The sequence below is a fragment of the Notothenia rossii genome (assembly GCF_949606895.1).
Source record: "Notothenia rossii genome assembly, chromosome: 1".
NCBI classification, from domain to species: Eukaryota; Metazoa; Chordata; class Actinopteri; order Perciformes; family Nototheniidae; genus Notothenia; species Notothenia rossii.
This window is the reverse complement of record NC_136912.1, coordinates 13,496,809-13,510,545: the sequence shown is the minus strand read 5'-3', so window position 1 is coordinate 13,510,545 and position 13,737 is coordinate 13,496,809. Positions and strand designations below refer to the sequence as shown.

Genomic DNA, 13,737 nt, shown 5'->3' with positions numbered 1-13,737 from the left:
TAAAAACTCTGGTAGCTGGGTGCATGACCCAAACACTGCACAGCTTGGGAGGTACATGATAAATGGTGCAGGGGCAAAATAGGGATGAAATGTTGAGGTGAAAGATAGAAGAGGTTAGTAGGGAGAGAGGATGTGCCGGCGTGTTAACAGAGAGGTTGAGAGAAAGAGAGAAAGACGGAGAGAGGCAGAGAGAGAGAGCGATTGTGAGAGGTGGGATCATAAAGTACTTCTTGTGTGTCTAGACAGGTTGCTTGTTAGCAGGGCATGGCTAGCCCTGTGGAGGCTAGAGGTTAATTTGGTATCTGCTTCTGTGTTAAACTAAGGTCAGTACTACAAGTCCTTAAGTCATAAACAAGAGTGGTTAAGAGCCATGTATACACCTAGGCAACGGTTAATGAATATTCAATGAAGATTTTTTTTCTCCCCTGTCCCCTGTTCCCTTCGTTGTTTCTCGCTTTGAAGGAACATTTTGGAAAGAAAAAAATCCCAGTTTATCTCTGTTGCCTTCAATAAATGACCTCTGTGCCCTAACATTTACCTGCCTTTGCTATCATAATAGATGGCCTGACTCGCCATAATAGAAAGTGTTTTTACTATTTAAAATGTTTACTCATTATGCAGCTGAATGAAGTAAATGTAACTACTTAGAATTGATTGCTTAATACATTTTAAACCTATAATCTGATATTAACGTGATCCTTTTTTTCCTCCAGGGCATTACATTTATTGTTAAAATAAAATGTAACCTAGAACCGAGGCTGCGTCTCCAATGGCATTCTATGTTTTAATAGGCAGCTTGGTAACTGGAGCTAATACATATACACATAAACGGAGCAATCCCAGACAAATCATAGTATCCAGGTGCCCTGAGATGAGTGTGTTTAGCTTGTAACCTGCAAAAAATGCACAAATATTAATTACGCTGAAATGGAGGTTAATTGTAATGATTGACATCAGGGTTTACAATTACCATCAGCATCACTTCCTACCACGGTTTACATGGCCCCACATTCAGCAACCTATACATTATTTTAAAAATTGGATTGCGTAGGAGTACACCTTTAAAATAACCATCCTGTTATAGCAGTGAAATGCATAAGCATTAACAGGTTTTGTTTTTGCTTCTAGTTCTAACCCATCTGATGTCTAACAAAATATACTATTAATGAACAATGAAATATATTGAGAACATTTTGAAATCACTCGTGATGAGGCAGATTTCTTTGGATATTAATTTACTTCGTTATAGATTTGCTCTCCTTCATTGGTGAGAAAAAAAACCTCTAAAATAATAATTCTGTTGCTCCATATGTGTAGATAAGCAACTGTTTGCTGACAATTAACACAGTATCATTACGTTAAAAAAAAGATTTTATGTCAATGTTGTGCTCACTGGTTAGTGCAGCTGCCCCCAAGTTGCTCAAAACAATTAATAAATGCAGGTTTATTGCCTGGGTAACAGCAATTTTAAAGCTTCAAAATATTACTTATCAAAATGGTATTAAATGATTGCTGTTATGACCATTTGTATTTGTTGCAGAGGTATTAGAAGTAGTAGTTTTAAGAAAGTAGTACAAGCAACCGCAATAATGGTATACCATTAGGGTTTATTGCCAGCATTATTATAATGAGTAATTGTCCTACTGTACATTATATTTTATTGCTCGTACGTAATATAATTATTAGTATAATCAATCAGGTATCTAAAGTTCCTTTTTGTCAGGCTCCTCTGCTCACTAGCCCTATGAAGCTACAGTTTTGAATACTCAATGTCTGGACAAACGGTGAGGGACTTTTCTTCAAATGGATCCTCTGACCATCCGTAAGAGTGGACAGAGCCAGAAAGCACAACAGCAGTGCTGTCAATTGAGAGACAAATCCCATATCCATCTTAAGCCCAAGGGGCGGGGTAGTGAAATAGAAAGATTATGGTGACGGGAGATGCTATTGTAAGTTGTAAATGGAGAATGGACCAAAGGAGGCAGGGGCGGGAATAAGGAGGAGGGGAGTGCACATCCCTCTTGTGTCCTAAAGCAATATGCAGGATGGGGGTGGAGGTGGGGGCGGGGGTCGGCTGTGCAAGATGTGGAGAAGGTCTCGACTGCATTGACCCTTCTGAAGCCAGGTTTGCTCTTCAGGTCAAGCTTGATATGGAGTAGATAATGGAAAAGCTTGGGGGAGTTTTCAAATAAAAAAAAAAAACAGATTGGTAGACAGAGTGTCCTCCTTCATGCTTCTATGTAATCCCAAACTGTATGGAGCCAATAGCTTAGAAGTGATGGGAAACCTTTCTTCCATCAAAAATGGGGGCAGGAAACCCCCGCTGCACGGCTGCACGCTTGGATCTGTTGCTTTTGAGGCATCAATGGTTGTTTTAAAAACACACTTGTTCAAAGCTCTTGTAACTGTTCAGTGGCACACTGTCTCATTGATGGTCGGACCTTTACATCCATCCACCATAAAGTTAATCCCCTTTAAGAGTTCTGAATCCCTTTGTTATACAGTGATTCAGATACCTGAACACCTAGAAATGAGTTAGCGTTTTAGCACTTCTGGGCCCTCCATCACAATATAACTTGTTTTTTTGGATATGTTTATTGGTTAAATGCCTGAAATGAGGTCTATTGTTAACACCAGCTTGAACTATTAATGTCGAACAACACCCCACTTGTGAATCTCTGAAGCTTAAACCTGCAGGTCCACACTAACTCTTACTACTTTTAAATCCAGGCTGAAGACTTATCTTTTTGCCGCTGCTTTTAATTGAAACTGAGCGGTTGTGTTTCGTTTTTGGTTAATGAACATTTGGGGCTAGTAACCCCAGGGAATCAGTGTCTGGGGACTTTGTCCTGGCTGATTTTTTCTGTGTATCCTGCTCGGGACGTACACAGCTCATGTTCGGAGAAACCTTAAAGAAAGGCATCAGTAAAATGGAACTTCTGTGTGAACTATTCATATCTTAAACTGCACTGTAACTTTTTATTCACATATTTTTTCTTTTAATGTTTCTTTTATTATCTTTTCTTTTTAATGACTGTTTTTAAATGCCTTTGTCTGAATGTCTTTCATTTTTGTAAAGCACTTTGAATTGCCTCGTGGGTGTGCTATATAAATAAACTTGTCTTGCCTTAAATTTGTCTTAAAAACAGCGGTTCCAAACAAGTCGCTAAATGAGACTATAAACCTATTCACAGCGAAGACAAGGGCGCCTTTGATAACTGTTGTGTTGATGCAACGCTGTTATGTTGTTTGTTTGAATAATATAATCGCTCTTTACCTCCAGCAATTTCTGTTATGATTTCAAAATCATAAATTGCTTTTTATTTTCTGCAATTTCCCAAATCCAAAGGAAACACATTTATTTTGCAATAACGAATCAAAAACCATAGGTATTGGTAAATTACCTACAATGTACAACGACTCTCTTTCCACTTTGGGTTTAGTTCCTTATTATTTTTGTGCCAATTACACACCTCTCAACTTCCACTAAATGATTCAGCTGTGATCACTGACAGTTGACAGTGGCTGGCTACCCGGGGGCCCCTTGCTGAGAGAAGGGGGTGGCACATGGCCAACAAGGTGGGATATAATCACTCCCTGTAATTTGGAGGAAATCCACTGAGCTGCTCACATTCGAAATGAAAGCCTTCCTCTTGTTTTGTCGCTCTGCACAGCAACCAAGCTCTGCTGCTTTCAAAAGCCTCAGATGAGAGGATGAGAGAACCAATTCTGCCTGGTTGGTGTCCCACAGGGGTTTGTTCTGGGACCATCTCAAATCAGCTTCAGCCCTGGAGCCATGTTCTCTCCCAAAGGAGTGGCAGCACAGACAGTCAGGCTGCCGTCCTGTGGTATACGGCCGGGCGCAGCCAGCCAGCACACAACCCTCCTGAGATCGTCCTTTGTGGAAAGTGAGCTCAGTGGAGCTTATGCTGAGGGCTTTGCTTGTATCTTGCTGTCTGTCTTTGTGACACCCTGTCATGTCACGTTTCCTCTCTCACTTCCCTTCAATATCTCAATCGAAGGCAAGGAGGCAAAGCATTCTAAAACCAACCATCCCACTGTTCCCTTTTGTCGCATTATGTTAGAAAAAAGAGCATTGAACATTCCATTTTTTTTAAAACAATATGACAGGCTTGTTTGGATAGGTTTGTCAACAAGCATCCTGTCATGAAAATAATTATGTGCAAAGTAACTTATAATTACACTTTGTTAACCTCAGCATGCTTTTTTCTCTCAACCATCTAAATGACAGTCAATTTCACAAGAAAATTTGGCTCGAGCCATGAGCAGATCGCCCAGTTGCTCATTTTGTCACACAACACTATCCTACCAAGTTGTCAGAGACACTGTAGTGGTTTTGCTTGATAGATGGTGAATGGTGCTTATACAAGGAGCCACTCCAGTGCGCCCATAAATATGCATCGTGACATTTGGAACAAAGCCGCTCGTCCTCTCTTTCCTGATGAGCCCTGCCTGCATACTATAACATATTGCCATACTGTCACACCTTGTGTTTCATAGCCAATCTCTCTGTTCATCAACTTGGCAGATAACCTCTATAGTTGACAGATGATATGGGGGGATGGCATTAGGGCTCTACTGTATGCAAAACCCGAAAGTGAATTTCCAACAGGGAAGCTTATACCGGTAATTAATAATTAATAATTTGTATTTTAAAGTGTATACAGTATAATGTATGGTCTTGTTCTCCAGACAGTTTGGAGAAAGTCAATTAAAATGTCTCAGGTCAGAAGACATGTTCTCACACTTACACATAGAGTCTGTTAGGACAAGTGCAAAAGAATGCTCCCTGTTCTCACTTCAGCGTTAACAACATAACTGGCCTCTTTCTCCAAACACCTCATTGCTTTAGAAAGGAATAAATATCCAAGACAGCCAGGAGCAGTTCCTTTCAAATCCCACACACACGCATATCTCCCTCTCTCCTCCATGTCTCTCTCTCCTTCTCTCTCTGTCATTTGACCAGCAGTGCTTCCTGCCACTGAGGACCTGTGACTCATCAGCCAGGATACAGCCACGCTCTCTTGCCTACCCTCTTGAATATTCATAGAAATAAGAGGACTCAAGCTCAGACCCATCCATCTTGTACTCGTCCACATTTATATATAAAAAGAGGAAATGTGTGTTGGGTGGGGGGGAACAGTAGTACTAGATATCTAAACGGGTGCTTCGAGAGAGTGGGCGTTGGGGGGGCTGTTTTACACTAATTTCTTTATCCCTTTCACAGGAGTGCCATGTTACAAGAGAATTCCTGAGGCGAGCCAATGGCCCGATAAATCTGCCGGAGCCTCTCTCTCAATTTGTCTCAGTGGAATGTCAGCTGGCAAGCGCCCAGACACTGAGAACCTCTTTTCACAATGCGCCAATCTAACAGACGAGATCCCATGTTGGAGCTGCAGTACGAGGACTGGCATGGATAAATTGCCACGAGCCTTATCTAGGTCTCTTTATGTCTAACTGTCCGAGGGCTTGTTCCTCTCAAGGCCTCCGAAGGCCACTTCCTCCCAGACCTGGCGGTTAACCTGAATGGCTGAGTGGGTGACATTGACAGAATGCAGGTGTCACCAAAGAGGAACCTGTGATATGACACAGATGCCGTGTCAGCTCGTCTTACTCCATATGACCCGCAGTGTGAACAGAAATTGTACTGTTTAGTGTCCTTCGTCACTGTGTGGCGCAGTCTCCCACATAGCTCGGTCCAGGTGGTGGAATGGCAGAGTGGGAGAACAGACCATGTTTGTGTGAAGATGCAACAACTATCGCTCTCTTTTTCTTTCTCTATCGTTTCCTCCCTCACTCCCCCCTCCCAGTCCCTCTTCAAACAGACTGCTGTAGCACTTCTTTGTACTCTATTTAAAGGTCTTAGGTTAGCAAACAACAAGATGCCTCCCCACCTGTACCCCCAAATGAGTCACGAGTCATGAATGAATTTGTTTATGAACAGTATTTGCAGGAAAAGAGCATACTGTATGTACACAGATGGATAAGAGTGTAAAACTGTTCTTTCCCAATAGACATATCAAGTTTTTATCACTGTTTATATGAATAATTTAGCTGAAATTTAGTTTTATTACAAGGTTTTTATTAATTATATTATTCATGTTATCGCATTTACATCAGCTGAAGTACAAAAAGGAATAAAAAAAACACAAATTAAAAGCACCTTTGCCCCTACAACCATGTTACCACAGCAAACCAGACAAGCGGATTTAAGGGGTTCATGTTACTGCCTGACAGTTGGCATGACTGTAAAAAAAGGCATGTGCCAAGTGGAGCTGCCAATGCTCAGCATGTCTGGTTTTAATATTTTAATGTGTTTCATTACAACAGTATGGGCCAGATAGCCTTTCCAACGTCCAGACAATCGCCTGCAAATGAACAAGATTACATGACAAGCCCTGAATGACAGAGCTACCCACTGCTGCCTACCCCAGCCACTTATCTGATGGTAGCCTAGCAACAGATCCCTGACCTGGCTTTGACCTCCACCCGATAAGGTCAACACCTGAAGGCTCTCCCATTGGAGGGCTGGCTGAAAGAGAGGTGGAGCCTGGGGATGTGGGGAGACAAAGGACTCACAGAGCAAGGGCAGCCTCCTCTGCATAGAGTTCCCTGCTCCCTGCTGACAATAAAATGTTCGGATAAAAGCATGGCAGACCTCTTCACCAGGGCTCGTTATACCTGTGTGTGTGCGTGTTTGTATGTGTGTGTTGGCACCAGACGCAAGCCAATCATAAAAGGCTGGTAAAAAAAAAACACAAAAGCACTTGCCAGTACACTGTCCCCCGTAGCAAATTCAGACAGCAGTGCCTTAATTCAAACAGGGTCAAACATATTCAAACACCACATCAGTGAGAGGGAAAAACTGCACTTGCAACGATTCAAATTAGAAACTATTGTGGTGACAAACAGAAGAGACACATTTTGAAGGAGGTGCTGCATGTGAAATTAATCGACCGGAGCAAAGCGCACCGATAGACATCCCCACTCCTCTGTCATTTGTGTGCACACATACAAATCTCACTCGGTTTAACAACAGTGATATGGAAGTTAATCCAAATGGTGGTGGTGGCAATATCCTATTAGACGATGGCAGTAAAATCAAGCTGAGTCTGCTAACACATCACAGATATCAGAACATGTTCAGCACGCTCCATTACAATACAAGTGACATCAATCAGCGGGGGTCCTCTTACACACACATAGAGACATAACACAAACATGCAAATCATACACACAGACGTGCATAAGCCTGAAGTACTGCTAAAAAAAACATGTTGGAGTGTTGAAGTGCTTTTCCATTTGATATTATTATAAATGGTATTATAAAGAATGTATCACTGGTCTTTCGCTAGATAAATTCAAACATATTGTTGAGGGAAAGATAGTCGAGCACCCGAGGGCAGAAGGGTGGACATATGAATAGCTGTTCATAACACGTTTTGTAATTATTATATTATATATTATAATTATATTTGCTCCCCGAGCCTCTGGTATGAAAAGTGATTTAGAGGCAGGTGGCAGACAGTGTTACTGTCCTAGAGCTTTGTGACTTTCTGTGAAAGATGTACTGCAATTCAGTATGCAAACTGCTCCAAATGATAAAAGAGCACATTTTTCTTAGAACCCGGTTTGCAAGGAGTGTCCCACTAATCATTCTTTTCCTTTTTAAATCAGTTTTTAGTAAGATAGGGCTGCATTTGATACTGTGCACATCACTTTCTTTCTGGTGTGCCTGGGTTATCATTCAGTGGGTCAGGTTTGGCACTGCTAAAATAACTCTTGTCCCTGATTTGAAGGACCTGCACTTCCCTTCCTTTTGCAAGACCTCTGCTCGAGTTCACCCAGGCCAACTTAGGCTCCTCCTCTGTGTGTGGTGTGTGTGAGAGAGAGGGGGGGCTCTGTCTTCTTACTGCTTGGAAACTGTTGAAGGTCAAAGGGCAGGAAGTTGGCCACCTGCCTCTGTCACTTTAGTAAAGTAGAGAGGAAGTGGCGGCAGGAGAGCAACACATAAGAGACAAAGCGAAAGTATGAATGTCTGTCAGTGTGTGAGCATACATTTTTGTTAGACATTTGAATTTAAGGTCAGATGTGTTTAACTGAGGCCTAAAAATCCTTAAATAACTAACATTATAATGGAAGTCACATCCTCTAAAATCTCCAGCATTTTCTGATGTTGTTTCTTGCTTGCTGGGCATTTTGTTGACCTCTATGAAACTTATCTGATCTGCAATCTTTATGTCTGATTAAAGGAAACGACTGCTTCAGGCTTTGGAGTTTCATAGCACCACAGCTGAATAACCTGGTGCAGGGATCTCTCCACTGGTATTTGCTAGAGGCGACAACCTTTCCTCGCTCCCTGCATAAATGTGCCAGGCGAAGACGAGAGCATAGAAGGCCAGAGGGCAAGAAGGGTGTGAACCACCTGCTTCTGTCACACTGTCAGGATGAAGGCGAGCGGGTGCAAATAGGGTGAAGTGTGTGTGTGTGTTCGTGCAGGAGTTGGGTTGGGGATGTTGTGTAGGAGGGGGGTGGGGGGGGACAGGTGGCACGCCGGACAGCGCTGGCACAGGCCACCCCAGGATTTATCACTCAGCGACAGTCACGGCTGGGCAGGGGACAGATGTTTCTGTTTACCCCAGGGCAACATCTGACTGGCCGAGCCTAACGTTAGCCCCACAAGCCTCGCCCGCCCGCACAGGACAAAGCCTGAGAGGATAGGAAGAGAAATAGACAAGGAAAGGAGAAAAAAACTGCAGGATTCTCAGTTTACCCCCAAGGCACATAAGCAAGTCAGCTTATTTCTCTCCAGTCAGCTCCATCCTCCACTTGCACCTCAAACTCATTAGACCCTCACTAACTGTTGTGCCACTATAGGGAACCGTTTTAATAAGTAGTAATAATGCAGACTGACAATATGAGCTGTTTTCAAAGCAGGGAACCTGTGCCAGTTATTGGGGAAACAGTTGTAATTGATCTCGGGTATATGCTACATGTCCACTTAAAAGTAGAATGCACAGCTCTTATTGGGGTGTTATTTAAGGGCCATTTAGTGAAAGCTTTTTGCATTAGTGTATGTGTTTAGTGTACAGTGTTCCAGCTGGGAAATACGAGCGCTGTCACTGGTAGTGTAGCTGGAGCACACGTCCCCGGAGGAATGAGGGATGACCTTTAGGTTCAACCCTGAGTGAGGTCATGTCAGAGTTACCATGGTTACTATCAGCAGACTCCTGGTGCCAGCATTACCTCAGCCGCCTGGCATTGCCAGGGTCAGGCAACAGGCTGTGACCTCCCCACGGTTTACTCAACTTTTGACAAAAACACCACTAACTATAGTCTAGTACAGCTTATTTTCTGCCAATAAAAATTTGATTTGACTTACATTACTAAACCCAAATGTACCAAAATGTGTTACAGCAGCAACATGTTAACAAGGCATTGCATTGAGTTAAGAACATTTAAATAATAGTAAGTATATACATACCAACGGTTGAAAGGCATATATCTATGGAGTATCTATATACTGTATTACACAATATGACATGAACAAGTTAAAAGTCACTATAACAGTCCAACCTACTGCTTATAAAATATAAAAATAGGTTTTTTTAATTATTTAATGCAATGAGGTTAAGTCATGTTTAGTAGCTGGCATTTGGATGCAGATGATTACCATGTTTTAAATGATTTCAGTCTTGAATAAGTCAATCTGCTGAATTAAGTTTAATATCACAGTTTTCTTTCATTAAATAGCCCTAATGATTTAGCACTGAATAAGTCATCAGGCAGGAGAATTTCAGCTTCCCTAGGATTGTAAATACCACATTTGTGAGCATAAACATGGCTCTTGGAAATCTAGAAACCTGCAGAGAACGCCAGTTATCTGTGATTTCATCAGGACATACAACAGTGCTGCTGCATTACAATGATTTACTGTAATAATAAAAATATAGTTTGCACTGGACTGCATTTCATGAACATGGTAACTGATCTGTACCAGGAAATGTCTCTGGATGCTCTTAAAATCACCTTTTCCTTCTTTTACAACTTATTTCTGGCTTATTTGTGCACTAGCATAAAATCACAAATGTATGTATGTTGGACAAACTGCTTAATTTATAACTCTTTGTCCAAGTTCAGTGTTTCCAGCAGAACTACATTTGAGTACTTTTTCCCCGAGGTACTTTGAGAAATCGTCTAGAGGTCTTGGCCATATGCTTATTTTGTTCTGTCCACAAAAATACAATGTGCAAAAATCTAAAAATTATAATTTCACTTTTGCCTTGTAGCAGCTCATTCACTCTGCGATCAGAGCACCGGTCCATAGACTATCCGTCTGCAGGTGAAGGTTAGAAACACAGCTGTGTACACACACACAGAGACATACAAACACTCACACAAGTCTATTAAAATTGTAATGTAAACCATTATAATATTCAGTATCACAACCCAACATTATCTCTCCACAAATGAAAAACCTAATGGGATGTCTTAATCATTTCATGCAGGAGATGCAATAATACATACCGCTATTCTATTTGTGGAACATGTTTGTCCACTCTCCTCCTGATAGGCCCCATTTAATCATGTTGTTCTGTTTCCTAATTAGCAGAAATGCAAAGTGTCTTTGTCACCTGTGGACAGCCAAGAGGGCTAATTTGGGCTTTTCACTAATTGCCACGGTAACGAGCCTCCTGCGCCTCCACTGGGGGTGGAGGAAGGCATGGCAGGAGGAGGATGGAGGATGGAGGATGGAGGGATGAAGACACAGCTCTCCTCACACACGGCCGAGGTGTGAAAGAACGCGGCAGGCCAACAGAACGCAGCCTGGAGGAGTCCAACAGCAGGGAGTGGGGGACAGGCTGCGCTGTGAAAAAGCCCCAACACCCAGCTGAGAGGGAGGAGGACTCAGCTCTGGCCAGTTTTGCTCTCTCAACTTTGATGAGGAGATGACTACATTGGGTTGGATAACTGCTGGACGTTTTTCTGACACTGACACCTGTTATTGTTCCTACCTGATTTAATACTGGTTCCCACACAATGTACTTTTTCTTCCACTAAAAACTATTATTTTAATAGTAAAATTCCAGGTATAACTCAGCAGGCAGTTTTTGATGAGCAGCACGACATGTATGAAGACTGTGTGTGGGGTAGGAGGATATGACAGCAATATACCTAATTCATATATAGGATGTTTGAAAACGAGGATGTTTATTGTAATTAATTAAGCTCAAGTTGCAGCTTTCAGTTGTGTTTTGCTTCATGCTACTTTTCATATAGTTTTTTTTAAATCATGTTAAAATAGAAACTTTAGAGGGAAAAAATAGGGGTTCTAATAAGCCAAATGCTTGAAATGTCTTTCCTTCTCTATATATAGGTTCTCCTGGTTTTAAGATAATATTACTAAAAACACATTATAATTACATAGCATTATAGAATGTATGTAAAGTTAGCAAAATCATTCTGTAGAAAAAGCCAAAGATTCAATATTGAAATACAAAATTGCTTTTCAGCATTTTAATTCCAGCATGAAGCAAACGGGATGCTTAGCTTTAATTAAAATATACATTTTGTAATAGACAACTCTTCCCTGTTGTGCTAAAACTAGCTTAATTCACATGCCTCTGCTTTATGTAGGCTATTTCTCAGCGTCTAAATTGACATTCATGTTTGCATCATTCGCATAAATTATTATCGTCACTCCTCGTATTATTTTTGCAGGAAATTAAATGGACACCGTTAATGTATTCGATTCGATCAATATGCTCTCTCTGCTGATTTATACCATCTTTGCTTCTTTTTTTTCAAATACATTTTCTTTTCAGTAATACACCCTGAAAGCTTGGGGGCACCTTGTCCGTACGCTGCTCTCGGGGGCGCGCAAGAGCGTGTTTGAGTGTGTGCGTGAGTGTGTGTGTGTGTGAGAGAGCGTGTGAATGTGTGTGAGTGAGCGTGTGTGTGTGTGTGTGTGTGTGTGCCTGCGCGCGTGTGTGTGTCTGCTCTGCTGTTGCTGCCCTTTGATCCCTGCATTAGTGTTAGTTAGGGGCTCGGAGACACACTTGCACCGAGAGCAGCCATAGTCAAGACACGGCAACAACAACAGCGGCACCTCCTCCGCCTGTGTTCCCATTCCCCAACAATACACTTTAAACCGAGCAAAGCCAGGTGCACGACCGAGTCCCTGCCATCACTGGCGCCTCCAGTCTCAATGGGAAAAACCTTTTTTCTTCTTATCCCTAAACAAGGACGAGAATGTGATTAAAAACGGGGGAAAATGCCAAGGAGGAAGCAGGAGCAACCCAAGCGCCTGCCTTCACGTAAGTCGGATTTGTACCATTTTAACGTCTCTCCGTGTGTTTTGCGCAGTAGTTTAGGGTTAAAGAGGTGAAACAGACAAAAGACTCGGCGTAGGTTATTTCTCCCTTTTTAGGTCCGAGCGAGGCAGCCATGTTGTTGGCGATGGGTAACGTTAGCTGAAGCAGTGAGTGGATAAATGATACGTGGCTTTATTAAAGAGTATAATCGATTGGAGGTCCGGTTCCGCTAAAGGTTGCGGTCAGTTGGCATGTCGGTAATGTGTGTGTGACGGAATAACGGCCGAGCGTTTTCGGTAATGTGCTCGCCTCTGCTTGCTCGCTTTTTCGGGTAGAAAGGGGAGGATCTGGGAGTCTGGCCGCAATAAAATGAAGGGTCAGTCGGATCAGACATCCAGAGTCTGGCTCCCCCATACCCCCGTGTTCCTAGTTAGCAATAGCGCTATCTAGCAACCTCGGTCAACTTCATTTCCTCTGATAAACGTGTAACTTTCACCCCGTAGTTTTTGCTGCTCCAAATCGCGGAACCGAATTTGTTCGCGCTTGTTTGTCGTCGACTTTAAAAAGTGTGGAGAGAATGTCTCTTTTTTACCCCAGGGCAATGTGTGTGTTTTTTTTCTACCCCTCCCAGTCTGCATGCAGGCTATGTCAGAGCCATGGTCGGTCACCTGAAGTTCAGGGATTTTCCCCCCTTCCCTTTGCAGCCATTCATTGCAGACAGACTACGATCAATAACGCGGTTAGAAAAGGGAAGCGACAGTTGTGCTCTCCTACGTTGCTTTAACAAACAATTAACCGCAGCAGAAACCTATTGTAGTTTCCGTGTTGTTGATTTTGATGGGAGGTTGGTCTACTTTTGTACATTTGACCCTCCGTATCTTGGATGTTCGTATTGTGCCTTTTATCAGTCCAGATAATGAAAAAGCTGCGATAACATACTCTGGCCACTAGAGGATTGCTTGGAAGGTAGTGGGCAGTGACAACGACTATTTAAGAAATTATCCACAGTGACATTTTCTGCTCAATACATGAGTAATCCAGCTCAATTAGTCACATTGGTGTGCAAAATGTAATGAATAATTAAGTGATTCATCTTTAGATCAACGACGTCCCAATATATTTATCTTATGACACACTATGTTCTTCATTTCTTAAATGTCAGACCATGCCAGCTGTTTATCAAAGCCTGTCACCATAAAGAAAAACACTTTAAGTTGTGACTTTTCCTCAGTTTACTTACATTTACAGGAACTGAGGAATGAATGCACCTGTCATACTTTACACATACAGTTATTACTTTAGCTTCACAAAGAAGACAAACATGCCGTTTTTTAAATATTATTTTGGTAATATTTACTGATAAACAGCCCAGAGGATTGACCTAGGGTTGAACTTGGGAAAT

At 42.1% G+C, this 13,737-nt stretch overlaps 1 protein-coding gene across 3 annotated transcripts in view; it reads left to right on the top strand.

Moving 5' to 3' along the window:
* Nucleotides 1–11,937: 11,937 nt before the first annotated feature.
* znf827 (zinc finger protein 827) overlaps nucleotides 11,938–13,737 on the top strand; it is a 65,652-nt gene continuing 63,852 nt past the window's right edge. For 2 of the 3 annotated variants that reach the window (XM_079646275.1, XM_079646274.1), the window contains exon 1: nucleotides 11,938–12,338. In XM_079646275.1, the coding sequence (XP_079502401.1) occupies nucleotides 12,296–12,338 (43 nt within the window). In that variant the 5' untranslated portion in view covers nucleotides 11,938–12,295. The remainder of the gene's footprint in view (nucleotides 12,339–13,737) is intronic. The other variant, XM_079646276.1, reaches the window with a different exon arrangement.